Source organism: Gavialis gangeticus, unplaced genomic scaffold, assembly GCF_001723915.1.
Source record: "Gavialis gangeticus isolate Ggan-Ray unplaced genomic scaffold, GavGan_comp1, whole genome shotgun sequence".
Taxonomy (NCBI): domain Eukaryota; kingdom Metazoa; phylum Chordata; order Crocodylia; family Gavialidae; genus Gavialis; species Gavialis gangeticus.
In genome coordinates this window covers 122,688,894-122,700,485 of record NW_017729024.1, presented here as the reverse complement: position 1 = coordinate 122,700,485, position 11,592 = coordinate 122,688,894, and the positions used below count along the sequence as shown (strand labels likewise).

At 38.4% G+C, this 11,592-nt stretch overlaps 1 protein-coding gene across 2 annotated transcripts in view; it reads left to right on the top strand.

The window, feature by feature from the left end:
* Positions 1-11,592, top strand: part of SMARCA2 (SWI/SNF related, matrix associated, actin dependent regulator of chromatin, subfamily a, member 2) — a 223,346-nt gene that overhangs the window by 173,319 nt on the left and 38,435 nt on the right. For both annotated transcript variants that reach the window (XM_019517644.1, XM_019517647.1), the window contains one exon: positions 7,077-7,294. In XM_019517644.1, the coding sequence (XP_019373189.1) occupies positions 7,077-7,294 (218 nt within the window). The remainder of the gene's footprint in view (positions 1-7,076; positions 7,295-11,592) is intronic.

Here is an 11,592-nt window from a genome sequence, read left to right as displayed (position 1 = left end):
CACACTGTTTTTGGCTAACTGGTCACTAGCCTGTCATTTTACAAACTTCTTTTTTAGTGCCTCTGAGCAAGTCACTGGTGTAATATGTGAATAAGGCATTCTTTTTATTTCTGAAGAATTTGGGTTCTTGCACTCACAGGGTTTGTGCATCTTACTACCTCTTTCATATAATCCTGGTATTCCTGATATTTATTTTGAATATAAGTATATTGAAACTGTGTTCTGACTGATCTTTCATTTACTCTCTGGGTGTACTGGAGTATATAATCCTTGACTGTCCAACATTTCTATGTTTATGTTCTTTTCTGCTTGTGTTTTAAAACATTAAAAAAGAAACCTCAGTGATATAAACTGGAGCGGAGGTAGTGATGTGAACTCGAGAGGGAAAGAAGGGTTTCAAGTAGGGCCTCCTCCATTAAAATTCCATTTAATTTAGCTGTCACGTCTTTAGATTTTGAAGTCCCATTTCAAAACACTTCAATACCTTATTGATTGAAACCTCAGATCCTGTTTTGTTTTGGTTCGCTTTTTTTAACAAGGATTATGGTGAAACTCTTCATTACATGACTGACCAGTAATGGTTTACCTTGGATTATGTGGTCCTTTTGTTATGTCAGATCCTGGCATTTCAGAGGAGGATGTTGGTTCTGTAGCCTATGAAAAGCATCCACAAAATGGATGGAAAATACACTTTGAGCAAGGGAGGGGGAGGCAGCTATAGTGCCAAAATTGACACTTTAATCTCTTCCAAGAGAAGAGCAGTTTCCAGGACCAATCAATCCTTGGTTTATCCTTGTTTGTAGTGATTTTTTTTCTGGACTTTTTTGGATCTGGATTTCTGTTTTGGGGCTTGGAAAGCTGACAGTGTCTCTGTTTCACCTGTTTTTGGTATACCTTCAGTGAAAATATTTAGCTGAAAAACTAATGCACTAGCATTTCTCTGTCTTCATGGTGCAACAAAGCAGTAAAACTCTTTGTTCTCTGCTTATGCAGCTTTGAGAGATGTTAGGCATTGATGTCTGGAGGGAAGGGAGCCAGCTATAGTAACGCTCCTTGAAGAGGTTGTTGGGAGTTGAGGTAATGAGTGATGGGTTGCGGGGTGCAGAATATTGAAAGATGTTTTTGTTCTGTGTACTTTCTCATTTAATCTAAAAATGGAGTGCCTGATAGTACCATATGTTTAATATTATTAAGGACTTTTCTCACAAGCGTAGTAAGTCATGCCTGAAGAAGATGATTGCAGGCAAAGACAATTGTTTTATTCTGCCTTTTAACTTTCTAGTGATTGTACCTAAAAATGGTTTCATATCTTAGTCCATAATCAATATCTCTTATTGAGGTAGTGTCATTGAGCTGTTAGAAATGGAACTGAACACCTGAACTCTATTGAGTTTTCTTCCCAGTTTTGTTACTGATTGACTGTGTGACCTCGCTCCCACCATTGGGTTTCTGCTTCACAGAAACTGAGTCTAATAACCACCTGCTATTAAAACTCTTGTAAGGGTTAATCTGCAAGGTGCTTTGAGAGACTTTAATGAATGGTATTAAATAAATGCAGAATATTTAATATTTTATTGTATGTCATTGTTTAATCTTAAACATGGAAATTTAATTTTTAATGTGACATCCTTGGGGCAGTTTCGCAATGATCGATGTTTTCTTTTTAATTTCTGTATTTGCCCTTTGGGCACATCTGTTTGTAGGAAGACTGCCGTGAATATTATGAGGGTCACCTAAAGAACAGAACTGTCACTAAGAAATCAAGACTATGGATATTTTATGGGTTGTTTCTCCATAATTTTACATAATTGCATCCATTTTTCTGGGAATATTTTTCATGTTCAGATTGTCCAGGCTCTTAGTTAAGTGTTTGTTGAGGATACCTCCATAATGAAACTAGCCAGGTTTACACTTTGACCTTTCATATTTTGTTTCTGTACTGTTCATGGTGCAGTGTCTGTCTTCAGCAATAAAAGGCTTCCACTTGGAGGAGCCCAGGAAATTCTCCTTCTCCTCCAGGCAGTAGTGGGAAAGCCATTCTTGGAGATGGACCAAATGTTTGAAACCTCACTTGAACCCTCACTTAGTCTCAAGAAGAGAAGACTGGTGGGGAGGAATTCAATAGCAGTCTTCAACTACCTGCAGGGTGGTTCCAAAGAGGATGGAGCTAGACTGTTCTCAGTGGTGGCAGAGATGACAGAACAAGGAGCAGTGGTGTCAAGTTGCAGCAAGGGAAGTTTAGGTTAGATTTTCGGAAAGATGTCTCACTTGAAGGGTAGTAAAGCACTGGAACACATTACTAAGAGAGGTTATGGAGTCTTTGTTCTTGGAGGTTTTTAAGATACAGTTAGACAGAACCTTGGCTGGAATGATCTAGTTGGGGCTGGTCCTGAGGGAGTTGACTAGGGCTAGGGACAGACATTACACATAAACCGGTTTAAGTGACCAGAAACTGGTTTAAACCTGTAACAGAACTGATGTTCAGTACACATAAACCAGTTTGAAAATAGATGAAAACAATTTGAGAGAAACCTGGTTGAATGTAAAATCAGACTTAACTGATTTGGGTCAAACCAGTTTATGCACTGTCTGTCCCAGACCCCTTAATGGTTTAAGTTAAACCAGACTCCCCCAGCATCCCAGCATGCTCTCTGGGCTGGGCAGGGCTCTCTGCTCCACAGCAGAGCTGGCCCCTCTCATCTGCTCCTCTGCAGGTCTCTGTCTGGCTTCCCCCTGTTCCCCCCTACCCCCCAGCTAAGCAGGGATTCCACTGTCCCCTCTGCCTTACACAGACACCTCAGCATTAGCTAGCAGACCACATGCTGGCTACAGTCCGTACTGTGGCACACGGGACAAAGGCAGAATCAACAGGTAGCTGGTAATGTCCCTCTGTTGTTTTCTTAATGGGGTGATAAACACTGAGTTAGGGGTGATAAATGCTGTTATCAATTTCCTGCTGGGCTGGTCAGAAGTGTGAGGGGGAACCCCTCCCTAATCAGAGTGCCCTGCCCAGGCCTGGCCATGCCTCCCTCAGCTCAGCACTATGAAAGGGAAGGGAGGGCTGCTCTAGCACCCCAGCTTCTAGCCTGAGCCACTGCAGACATGTGCCTGCATTTCTGGGATGTCTTTGCAGTTGCAAACTGATTCAGCCTAGCCAGGTTAGACTAAGCTGCAAAGATTGAATCAATTCAGGCTCAGCATTTTTTAATGTCTGTCCCTATCTCTGACTTCCTGAGGTCCCTTCCAAGCCTAATTTTCTATGATTCTGTCTGGCTGCCTTTGGAAAATACTGATGCACTTGTTTGATCAGAAGCTGATTTCTGAGTTTCCCTTTCATGCACACCTCCTCTCAAATCTTCTTAGAAATCTGGTACTTGGGCAGCTTGCAGGATTTTGGCTCCCAAGTAAGGACTTTTTTTTTTATGGTTGAGTATACTTTATATACAGTGAACCAAAACACTGCAGTAAAATACTACTGGCTGTAGTAACTACATATTTGTGACGGTGAGGATTTTCTCTTAGCCTACACCCAAAATGCTGAGTCCTCAGAGGATAGAAGACATTCTTAGCCTCTCACTAAGGGCTCTGCACGTCACATAAGTGTTGTCTAGCTTTTTTTAAAAGATTAGACTCCAGACTTAATTGTAATCACATATCTTGTTTTCTTTAGGGAAGGAAAGTGTTAAATTCTTATTTGTACACTATTTTCCCTGACTCCCTTTCTACTCACCTCACTAATCCAGAGGCAGTTGAACATGGGAGATGTGTCTGTGGTGTGTCTTGCACTCTTGCGCAACACGTCATCAACCAGAAACTGGAGATTTGCTTCTGGGATCTGTTTCATTACCGTTCTGGTAAAGGTTTGGAAGGGCATTCTGTGTGATGTGGCACTAGCCCTGTGCAGTAAGTTTTTCTAGCACAGAGCTCAGCTAGCTGTATTGGCTTAATAAATCTTTCATCATTCATATGTGTATATGAATAGAAATATTTTTTAAATCTGCTGCTTTTTTAATTATATGCAGTAGCATTTTTTTCACCTTTTGGAGCAATGTGAATCAGAATTTTAGTTTTGAATTTTAGTATAAAATCCAAGATATACTAGTGTACCATTGTCAAATTAATGTTAAAGATAGGTGTCACTTGACTGTTCTTGGGTCGCACTGGTTTCCTGGTGCTTGCACTATAGCCTTAATTTAAGGAAAACAGTGTATGAATTTACATGTTTTTGCACATAATTTTAAGAGCTGATTTTAATAATGAATTTACATATTAGTGCTGAAGAGCAATTTTTAAATATTCATTTTCAGACTTGTAATTTGCTGTCGTTTGTCTTCTAGTCACAGATTTACAGAGCGGAAGAGCAAATGTCACAGCTTGCTTATTTTATTATTATTATTATTATTATTATTATTATTATGTGTGGGGTTTGATGGAATAAAAATTGGTTTAAAAAAAATCACAAAACATTCTTTTTACCTATAGCATGTCTGCTTGCCCCCAAAAAATAACTGTAGGTACCCTGAGCAACAATTACATACTCAACTGTAAGTGAGGTATGTAGAGGCTCTTGGGAAGTGGTATTGTTTGTGCTTTATTGAGGGGGCGGGGGTTTAAGGGGAAAAAATATTGGCAAGCAGATACCAGTTTTGGTAACAAAATATTCTTTTTTAAAATAAAAATAAATAACCATTTTCTAAGGTGCACTAAATCAGAATTCTTACCTTGTTTTTTATTCTGAGTAGCTTATACAGTAATCTCAATAACCTGAGCCTATCTGTTTGTTAGAGAACAATAAAATTGCATTGTTTGTAATAAGTACAGTTTTAAAATGCAAACATTCTATTTTATTTTTAAAATTATGCATGGAGTTGTTCAATTTTGCTGTTATCATTAAAATGCTAACAAGAATCGATAACTGCCCACCTAAAAATCTAATTTGGATGCCTGGAATAATAAGGAGAAAATATGATAAGTAGTTGTCAATATTAAAGCAGGCTGAAGGAAGAAGGCTTCGGGCCTTGTAGTAGGTAGAATGAAACAGCAGATTTGAGTATCCACAATCCTTTCAGTATTAAATTTTCAGTAAAATAAAATTACTTGTATATGAAAACATAGCCTTTCCCCAGCTCTCTTTTTTTTCCTGATCAGCTGATGAAGAGACTAGCAGCTCGCTGCTTTGCTGGCTTGTTAATTTTATCCCCACTAACTGTGATTTCCGATAGCCGGCCTGCTGATAGTGGTAAGGTAAATATCCTTTTTCATTGCCGTCTTGAAGATTCAGTAGAACTACATCACAGGCATGTGTAGGTGTGTAACACATCAAAATCCGGTGTTCTCCGTATTTCTGTGTACAACTGAGTGCTTAAGGAGAGCAATAACATTAACTGTTGACAGCCTTGCATGCTGTATTTATTATTAGCATTTCTAGCTTTCAAGATTTGCGGAGAAATTTCCTTTTCTTAATCTTCGCTAGCTGCAGTGGTGTATAGTGGGTGTCCTGCTTTAGCCAAATGAATATTAATGAATTTGTGTGCAGATTTTTTTTCCTTCCTTTTCTTCCTAACTCATCAGATCTCAAGCCTCCTTCATAGTGGTTATCTGAACGCTGTGGAAGCATGATGGAAATTGTCTTTTGATTATTAAGGCCTAGTTTCAGGCTGTCCCTCAGGATTCTGTATTCATGTTTGTTCTATGGATTTGCACATCGGAGAATGCATAGGAAACAGATTTTGAAATCCCACTGGCGTTTTTAACATGCCAGGTTGTTTTGTGTTATGCACCAGGTTTTGTTCACAAAACGTGTTTCAAGAGACATTGTTCACAAGTGAAAGAAATTATGTCTGGGCTGTAATCACTCTTTTTATATTGATTGTTATACTCACATGATCATAAATATTAGCCATGTTTGGTGCTGTGGAGAAATGAAGGTAATTGCCTTATGATTAGAGCTCTTTCAGCTACGAGAAAGGATTGATTAGCATTTGCATGTACTCAAGGCAATATTGAGAGGCAAGAGGGACAAATATCAACATCAGTTATGTTCTGAGAAAGCATTAATCATAAAGCTTAATTTTAAGATTTTTAATATTTTCTTGTCGTCTCTCCCTCCCTCTCTCTCTGTATCTCTCTCTCTCTTTCTTTCTTTTTAATTTCAATTTTCTTATGACCCAAGTTTCTCCCCCTACCCCCACCCTTTTGTGGATTTTTTCCCAAAGCAAAAAAAGAAAGTTCAGCTTCTTGGTTTCTCACATGGATGTGTTAGTCAGTGTATGAACAGGTTCCTTTTATACCTGGTTTGTTTTCGTAGAGATTTTATTATCTGTCTGCATAGTGCTGCTGGCTCTGGTTAAAAGCGCACGTTTACAGGTAATTGAACCTAGTGTTTATTGTTTGTGACTGTGTGGTATTTCTCTTTTTCCTTTTTTTTATCTGATGGTATGAGTGTTCTTTACTGTAAAACACTATTGTCACTGCTTCTGCCTTTCCATTGGTTACTATACTAAATGAGAATTATACAATTTTAGAGGTGGTTTTTTTTTTAACTCTTACGTGATTTGTAAGTCACTGAAACTCTTTTGTGTGAGAAGGCTGAATCTGGTGTGCTACTACCTAAGCATATGTATAGACAGAGCTGTGTATTCTTTCCTGCATTGGAATCTATGCCAGGTGCAAACTGTCCTGTGTGTAAATATGCACAGAAAGGATGTTTTCACTCATAACTACACCATGTATGACTGTTACAAAAGTGAACAAATTAATGTTTGACCTGCCGTAGAGTTGCCAGGATAATACTACAGGCCCTCAAAGGTGTACAATTGTAACTTGATAGGTGGAATTTAAGGTTTGGATTAACATGCATCTCTAAAGGAACTGGCTTCTTTAATTACTTTAAATTTGGTGTCTTTTTGATTGCCACTAACTGAATATTCTCTTGAGCTCTTATTTAGAAATATATGCATTTGCATCTTCCTTTAAGTATTAAGTACTTGCATCTTCCTTTAAAAAAAAAAAAAAAAGGTGTTTTCTTGTTGAGTCCTTTGTTTTAAAAATGTAATTTTTCTGAATCTGGTTGACAGGCAATTGAAGACGGCAATTTGGAAGAGATGGAAGAGGAAGTTCGGCTTAAAAAACGGAAGAGAAGAAGAAATGTGGATAAGGATTCTGGGAAAGAGGACGGGGAGAAGGCAAAGAAGAGAAGAGGAAGACCCCCTGCAGAGAAATTGTCGCCCAACCCACCTAAATTGACCAAACAGATGAATGCTATTATAGATACCGTGATAAACTACAAAGACAGGCAAGTACAGAATTTTGTAACATTTTTATTTTTTTGGTTGTGCGTTTTGCTCTTTTGAAACAGTTGATAACAAATCAGCTCAGGAATGTTAGTGCAAGTTTTGTTTTTGGGTTTTGTTGGGTTTTTTTAATAAAGGGGAACTTATTTTAGGTCTCACTCTGCAAGCCCGCCATGTACAGAACTTCCATTCTATGCACAGAAGGCTTGCTATAGGATCTTATTGATACATGAAAGGAGTTGTTTAGAATTTGATTTATGAGCCAGACATTAAATCTCTTTGTTTAGAAATGCCGTTGCCTTATACAAGTGAAGTATTTCTTAATACAGTGAAACCTACTTCCGCCAGTTATAGGTAGCGCCAACAAATTCATGGGGGAATTATTGTTTTGTTTAATAATGAAAAATAAAAGTAGCACAAGCAGGATAGACAATCTTGTCATTTTATAGACTCCTTTTAGACCCCCTGACTTCCCTGCTGTTTTTGTGTTCAGCACAACTTCCAACTTGCTACCCCAAGGCCTTGGTTCTAAAGAATAGTTTTTCAGCTCCAATTATTTCTTTAGTCCAAGTCCATTGAAACACGTGGCTACTATTTTATTATTTAGATTTTCACCTTGCCGATTTCTGTCCAGAGATGAAATGATGATTATGATTACATAATGAAGAAATTGTGGTGAAGAAATAGGGATAAATGAAAAGAAGAACAAGTGGCATCCAGACTTTGCAAAAGGGAGAGAATGGTGGTTGGGAAGCATAATTGGGATTGGCCAAAAGGTTTGTTCTTCTGGGTGATAGATGGTGAAAAAAAGTAGTGGCGGGGAAGAGAGAGGTAGAGGGGAGTTTTCAAGTTTTGAGGTATGGTTTGAAGTGTGCGCTGTTGTTTCTTATCTATGGGTTGTTTGTCATTTATTGTAAGCCAGTCTGAGCCTTTCTGGATAAGGTAGAATATAAATCTAAATAATGATACTTAGCTTTCCAATGAAAATCCTACAGAAATATGGAATAGTAGTAGACCTCCCACAGATGAGGCTGAAATTAGGTCACTGTTAGAAGGCAACATTCAGTACAGTACATCTTTTCTAAGTTCCTCTAAATGTGGTGGGGGGATTTATATTTTACATGCCACGTAATGAACACATTGTAATTTTATATCCAAAAAGCCCTTTGCCAAAAAAACTTGAAGCTTGTATTTTGTTGGCCTTCTTAAGGAAAGGCATCCTTATTTAGAGTTCTCTGCAGTGAAATTACAAACACACATAAAAGAAACTGTTTTATAGTATAAACTCCACACTAAGATAAGAAGAGAAGGGGCTCACAAGAAATAATTAAATCCAAGGTTATGCCTGGAAGGCACAATAGGGTTGGGAGCGAATGCTTCATCAAAAAGGAAGTGTATTTTTTTTTCTTCTCAAACCTAGATGATATCATTGGATATGGAAGAAACTGGCCATCTCTCTGTATTTCTTGAAAAGAAACAATGTGTTAGACCCACATAAGGACATTGCGCGAGTTGAAATTAATTAATTTTGTGATTTGCTTCAATGAGTGCAGCCTTGTGTAGGCACTCCTATTTTGATTTGAATACCTTATATTGAGTATCCTTAAGTCAGTAAGAAACTAGCTTAAACTCAGTATAAAGTGCACTCAGTGCGCTCAAACTAATTTAGGAGTATCCATACATGGGAAACTACACTACTATGACCAAATTGGTTCTTTTAATCCACTACAACATTTTTATCTGAGCCAAGCCTTAGACTCTGCTGAATTGCATGTACTTTCAAAGGGTGAGATACCCCTTTTCACTCACTTATTCTGCTCCTTTTGTTATGGATCTGATAATAGTCAAGATTCAGTAAAGGGTTTGGGCATTGCTGAGCGTAACTTGTAGGTACCTAGCCTCTGGTAGGGTCTTAGCATGAGATGCTTCAGAGTGGGATGGAAAACAGTGACATGTTGAGTAGGGAACTTCCTTCAGTGAGCTGCCTTTCAAAGAACTGCTCAGGACTAGAAAGAGGACCACAAGCATGAGTATGTACTTATTGATTCATATGTCTATTGGATTTATATGCCACCCTTCACAACCAAGGGTCAGTAAGAGAATAAACAAAAGTGAGTGGCATATTCAAATAAAATATGATGACTGTAATTTATTGGCTAGGGTACTCAACTGAGAAGGGGATTCCAGGTTTCAGTCCCTGCTTCCATTTATCTAATGCCATCTTAATTTTTTTTTTTAGGGCAGGGACAATCTTTTTGTTCTTATTTATATAGCAGGTAACACAATGAGGATGTTATCTGTGATTAGGGCTCATAGGTGCTACAGTAACACTTTTAATAATTATAATAACAATAACAGCTATAATAATAAGCACACTACTAAAGTCAGGATTCAGCTGGATAGTTATAAAAGTTAAATTAGTAGGCATATTTGAAATCAAGTAATCAACTTAATCAAATCATTACATTAACACAGCAGATACATCTTATTCTAAAACAAGGGATTTGAGGTGGTAGCTATCCATTTAGTTGTAAACCCTACTTAAAGAACTATACCAGGGGAGTGAGAGCAGTTGGTCTGTTGCCAATACACCTGAAATGGTTTTCAGGCAGAGTTGTAGTAGTGTTTAGTAAGGACATAGTTTTTCTGACATCATAACACCATGTGTTAAATCTTAAGAGGACAAGCTCATGACTTAAAGGGTAACTATAGACAGTGAAAAAAATCCAAGGCTGAATCAATTCAATCTTTGCAGGTTAGTCTAAGCTGCATTGATTGATAAACAAGTGAACAGGCATTTACTTTTAATTCCAGAAATACAGCCACATGCCTGCAGTGGGCCAGGCCAGAATCTGGGGGGTGCTAGAGCACATCTCCCTGCTCAGTATGAGCAGACAGCTTGGGCCAAAGCTAGCCCACCTGCCCTGTGAGGGAGGATTTGTGGGGAAGGTGCAAAGCATCCTGGGATGCTGGGAAACTGTAAGTTAACTTGAATGTGAAGGGGATCTGGAACAGAAGTTCAATAAACCAATTTAACCTAAATCTGTTAAGTCTGATACTACATCCATCCAGTGTTAGCTTAAATCAGTTTCAACCCTTTTGAAAGAGGTTTATATGCACTGAACTTCTGTTGTGTTACAGATTTGAACCGGTTTCCAATCATTTATACCGTTTATGTGTAATTTCTGTCCCTAGCCAAAAGGGCACACTGAAAGAACTGAGGGTTTTCAGTCTGGAGAAGAGCAGACCGAGGGTGATTTGATAACAGTCTTCAAATACCTGAAGGATGATTACAGAGAAGGTAGAGATGGGCTTTTCTCTGTGGTCATAGGGGGCATGGCTAGGAATGATGGCCTCAAGCTGCAACAGGAAATTTAAGTTGGAGATTAGGAACTTACTATGAGGGTGGTCAAATATTGGAACAGCTAGATAAATTGTAGAATGTCCATCTCTGGAAATTTTCAAGAGTGGGTTAAACAGACACTTAGCTGGGATGTTTTAGTCAGGGATGATCCTGCATGGACTCTCTCTGCTATTCTTTTTCAGATTTGGGACCCCATAATTCATCTTCCCATGCCCTAAGGCCAATGCTAACCCCTTCGCCCCCCACACACACATATACACACAAATACTCCCAGACACTCCAGTAGTTTAAGCTCCCCCTTTTTCAGGTGTCCTATGCTTGTTGTGGGTACTTGGGTTTATATTTCAATTCTTCAGAGACATCTGATAGTTGAAGCCAAATCAGACTTGGCCTTTAAGACAGAACACACCTATACACAAATTCCTATCCCTGTTTCCTCAGCAGTCCTGAGCATCTTTGAGATTCAACCAGTATTTTATAAGGAGACCACATTCCTTCTTCTTTTGCTCAACCTTTTCCATGTTTTTCTGGTCCCTCTAAAATGGCTTGTGAATGACCAATTCTTTATAGGTTTCCAGTCCATAGTCTAGTGAGCTTCCTATTTCCCTTCCTCAGGTAACCAGTAGCTTAGTTACCAGCCTACCTACATCATCCATCTTACACCAACTATTGGAGATACATTTAGGATATACATTTATTCATAACAGCTTTTGCATCATTCCTTTTCAAATGAGAGAGTGAAGGCCTGGCAATTACAGCTGTCTGAATAAAGAAGTCCACATCTGAAAAAAACTGAAGACAGGAAATGTTTCAGAATCCTGTTAACACCCTAAGAAGTATGCCACTTTCTTTACCAATATTATACCTCTTTTAAAGAAACAAATTTTAGAATGCCTGAAAATATACAGTTAAGCTATCTAGTGAGTTTCCCCGTGT